At 43.1% G+C, this 4,574-nt stretch overlaps 1 protein-coding gene across 1 annotated transcript in view; it reads left to right on the top strand.

Moving 5' to 3' along the window:
• The first annotated feature begins 4,050 nt into the window (after positions 1-4,050).
• Positions 4,051-4,574, top strand: part of PPP1R14C (protein phosphatase 1 regulatory inhibitor subunit 14C) — a 67,605-nt gene continuing 67,081 nt past the window's right edge. Inside the window, exon 1 of the mRNA XM_015592372.2 lies at positions 4,051-4,097. Within this exon, the coding sequence (XP_015447858.1) occupies positions 4,051-4,097 (47 nt within the window). The remainder of the gene's footprint in view (positions 4,098-4,574) is intronic.

The following is a 4,574-nucleotide window of genomic DNA, read 5'->3' as shown; positions in this document are numbered from 1 at the left end:
TCTACCAATCTCTAACGGCCTTTTTATCCCCCAGCCAGGCTTCCATTTCCTGAGAAAGCGTGGAGGTCCAGGAAAGGTGCATTTTAATGTCCAGAATATTCTTCTTCTTTAGTTCGTTTGGGGGCACTTCTAGGAGAATCACATGCTTGCCCTATGTCAGCCATTTTGGGTCAACATTGTTTACCAGAACACTTAACTTAAGAACGACAGAAAGAGAGTGCCAGGGAAATAAATAACCAGCTTGGAGTGTGCCATTAAGACTGAGGAGAGCCAGGACTGACACTCACAGGGCACTGTTTTGGCTGACAGCAGCGGTTTTCAAACTCTAGGTTGCAACCCTTTAGTGAGATGGGAAATCAATTTGGTAGTTTGTGAGCAGCATTCCTTAAAATAATGAAACAACGGAATAGAATGAGATGTGTCAGATGTATCACATGTAATATGGGTAAGTTATGCATGTGAATATATATTTGGGTCATGACATAAAATGTATTTCTTATTGTGGTAGGTGGTAAAAAAAAAAAGTTTAAAAAATACTGAGCTACACTTTACTGAGCATTCTTTACTTTGCTGACAGTCCATAGCCCCAAACACATTCAGTTTGCTCTTCCGTTCTCTAATGAATTGATATAAGTGTGTATTTGTGAACTTTAACTATAAATGTATCTGCATAGTGCACTGGCACTAAATGCAGTATAGTTGTAGATCTGAAGCTCAGAACAGAAATCTGCCATGATTTGGGGGAGTTTGTGACAGGTAGATGATGGTAGGTTGTCAAAGCAGAAGCTTTAGCAGGAGGCGAAATCACCTGGAGAGCGTCTGTGAAGGAGCACAAATATTGCTGAGGGAACCATCTACCTTTAGGCAGGGATGTAGAAAAAGGAGCTCACACAACCAGCTGCAAAGAGATAGACAAGGAGGCAGGAGGCAAATCAAGAGGGTGTTGGCATGGGAACTAAAAGGGGAGAGAGTCTCAAGAGCAGGGAGAGGCTCAAGATGGCCAAAGGTGGCAGGAGGTCAAGTTAGGTAAGAGACGAAAAGCCTACATTGAACTGAGTAACATGGAGTCTGATGGTGCCTTAAGTCCAGGGACGGCAGCTGGATGCAGGGGGCCGAGTGGCGACAGGAGAAGATGAAGACATGAGGCAAATGGACAACTTTTGCAAACGTTTGGCAGGGAAAGCAGAGAGGGCAAGAGGCTATTGGCTAGCCTGGGACAACTGGATCCTCTAAAACCAAATTTGACCCTAGTTTTACAAAAAGAGAATATTTCACAAGCTGGGTTTACAGGAAGGCCCGGGGGTATTTAATCTTTGTTGGAAGGAATGAGACGGAGCTGTGCTTCCCTTCCTACTTTTCATCACCTGTGAACAGTCAGGTGAGAATTTCTGTCAATTGCTGAGACAAAATTTTGCAATTGTGACAAAGACTGCTGTTGCTCTGGTTATTTATAAAGGTGATGGTTAAATTGATTTTGGAAGTATGATTGCAAGTTGTACCGCACGATATGATCAGAGGTCCAGAATTAAGAGAAAAAAAAAGAGCAAAGATAAAGCAGTAGTCAAAAGAAAAACTACATCGATATACTATTAACGACATTACTGCGATCACTCCGTGAGAATATTGAAATAATGGACTATTCTGAAAACTGAAAATGCCGTGGGTAACTGATAGAATCTCAAAGGACAGATTAAATTTCTTCTACTTTTAGGAGGAAAACCAGACTTAAAAATACCTTCGATTTGTCCTTTCACTTCGAGATAACTTGGATGTAGGCACATTATCATCTACACTATTACTCAAGGTAAGGATTCCATGTGCAGGATGTGGGCCTTAGGGCTGTAATTATCCCAGCCTCAAGGCAGATTACCAGGTGTTGCATAATTATTGCAACACCTAGTCTTTAAGGAGTAAGGACATTTGCATCTGATTGTAAACATTTGTATTTAATCCTTGTTTTCCTGGGGGAGTAAAGAAAGCCCCGGGACCCCTAATTAAGTCACTTTATCTAACATGCTTTGGGCATAAAGATGGTTTTCAGAGCTGAAAGACCTATATAATTCCTAAAGGAAACTTTCCCCAAATGAAAAGCAAGTAAAAATGTTCAGGTAAGAAAATACAAAGCTATGCAAAAAGATACTGACAAATGGGGCAATTGCTTTAAGGTAAAAGCTCCTCCTTCAGGCAATTCAATTTACTAAAAACTAATCATTGTTTTTGATTAACCAGCATTTTAAAAAACTTGTCTAAATGGTTAGAAATAAAAAAGTTTGCCTTCAACAAATATCTATATATCTATAGCTGTATTTACATATATCTGTCTTATAGATGAGAAATATTGCTGGTTTTGCTGAATTTAAACATTCATCTATGTAAAGGGTCTCTGGCCTGAGAATAATTCCTTTATTCCCAAATATTTTGAAACATGGAATTGTGTGTGTGTGGTGGGGGTGGGGCAATGGAATTCACTTCAAATGTAAATTATATCCAGGTGGAGCAAGTGGATTTATAGGAAGAACTAGTTCAACTCCTAGGTGCAAGTCAAGGTGACTCATTTAGGCATCTGAAGCTCACGATGTACCCATGGAAGGAGACTGACTCTTCACTAGCTATTTTTCTACCAGATGCATAAAACCCCAAATTTCTTCTTAAATGTCTCTTAGTACCTGTCATTTTTGAAGTCGTAAGTGAAAGTTGAGTTTTAAGCACAAAGGAAAAAGTGCTATGCAGTGAGAAAAAATTGACACAAGAATTTCTCAAAAAGAACTTAGCGGATTTTTATAAGTCCTTTGAAGTTATTCTTGAATGGCTGAATTCATTGTCCAAAGACTCAAAGAAAGGAGTTTGGAGTTCTCCGCTCTTTGCCATACTCCTGGATCATGGGCACTGTTTTCAAAATAATCGGTAGAGCCAGGTGCCAGTGCCAGAGGAGGCAGATTTTAGACAGTTTCTCCTTCATTAACTAAAATCTCAGCTGTGTCTTGATTGACATTCTCTTGGTTAGCTAGGTTGGTTAAAGCTGGTGTTAGCTAACTTGGATGGATGCCAGATGTCTGGAGCAGGACAGGCTTATTCTGTGTGGGGAGACTTGATGGCTGCAGCCTTCCCTCCTCCCTCTCCAGGCCCACAGAGTCCCATTTTCTTGAGGTGCCCACCCTCTTGGCTATGTGTTCAGGGTCTGAAATAATCTATGATGACTCAAGGCAGGTGGGGATGGAGGTGACTTGGAGAATGGTCATCAATCACAGTAGTTCCTGTCCCTTGTCCATGAAAAGTTGGTGGCGGGGGGAGTGACCTTCTGCTGGACAGCTGGCCTCTTCCATGGGGCAGAGATTCTTTAGCCTTGACCCCGTCTGCTTATGACAGGGATCCAACACTCACACCAGCCACCCTATTTCACATAATCAATCCCCAGTGGATCCTTCTCCTTTACTCTTCAAGACCTGACCTGTTCTGATGATGATTTTCAGGGGTGGAACACTTTGGGGAAATCCCTGCTCAGGCTCTTGCTGGAAAACCCCAAAGGGGAGGAACAAAGCCCGTCATAAATCTGAGAAGAGCAGACCTGGGCACCCTTAATTGCTGAGCCAGAGGAGCCAGGAGAAAGTTGCTGGATTCTTCTTTTGTTTTCCGTGCCTTTACAACTGTAGGTCTAGAGTCTCACACAGTGTCCCTCTCACAATGGAAGTGTTCAGAAGAAATTGACTTGATTATCTAGTTTATCTCTGAGAAACTTCTTTTGAGAGCTGCCAGTAACCTATACCAGCTTTAAAAAAATCATCAAAGCTCCTTACTGTGTTTGAGCATCTTTGTGGTTTTTTTTTCAGTTGCCTGAACAGAAATGTAATGTTATGTACAACAGAAATATATTACTGTTTCCCTATAATTTTACACATACACATATGCAGTTTTCTGTTTATAACCACCCTCCTCATCTCTTTGCCCTAAACCTCATAATAAGCTCATTCATTGCTAACTCTACTTGGCTGCATGATGTTTTTAAAGTAGTCGGTGCAGTTGCTTTTCAGGGTAAAAAGAGGTTGTTTAGAAATGGCATTGAAAGAGAGGCAAGCCGGCTACGCAGAGAACGCGACACCGTAAATGTTAATTTAAGACCAGTAAACTGTCCCTGACTGTTGTAGAGAAATGTTTGCTGTCTGCAGGTCACCAGCCCCTTAGCCCAAGAGACATCGAGCCTCTGCCCTTTAGATAGAAAGATACCCTAATGGTCTGCCTGTGAATAAACAGACACTTTGTAAGGAAAGAAAAACTGGTCTGAAGAGAATTTCTCAGGGGCGGCGACTGTTTGCACGAACATCGCCTCGTCAGTTTTCGCCACCATCCGAGAAAGGAGGCGGCAGGATTAGGAATGTGTTTGGAGACGGCGGGGCGGGGCCGGGAGCGAAGGAGACACCTCCCCGCGCTCAGAGGAGAAGGTAGAGAGAAGAAAACCCTCGTTAGGAGCCTTCCCGGCGGTCCCCGCGTCCCCTTCCCGGGGGTCCCCTTGCCGCCGCGGCGCCGGGCAGAGGCGGCGGGTGTTTCGTGCGCCCCGGGCTGCAGCGGGAAGCGCTTCC

Source organism: Pteropus alecto, unplaced genomic scaffold, assembly GCF_000325575.1.
Source record: "Pteropus alecto unplaced genomic scaffold, ASM32557v1 scaffold176, whole genome shotgun sequence".
NCBI lineage: Eukaryota > Metazoa > Chordata > Mammalia > Chiroptera > Pteropodidae > Pteropus > Pteropus alecto.
This window is presented reverse-complemented; position numbering and strand designations above follow the sequence as displayed.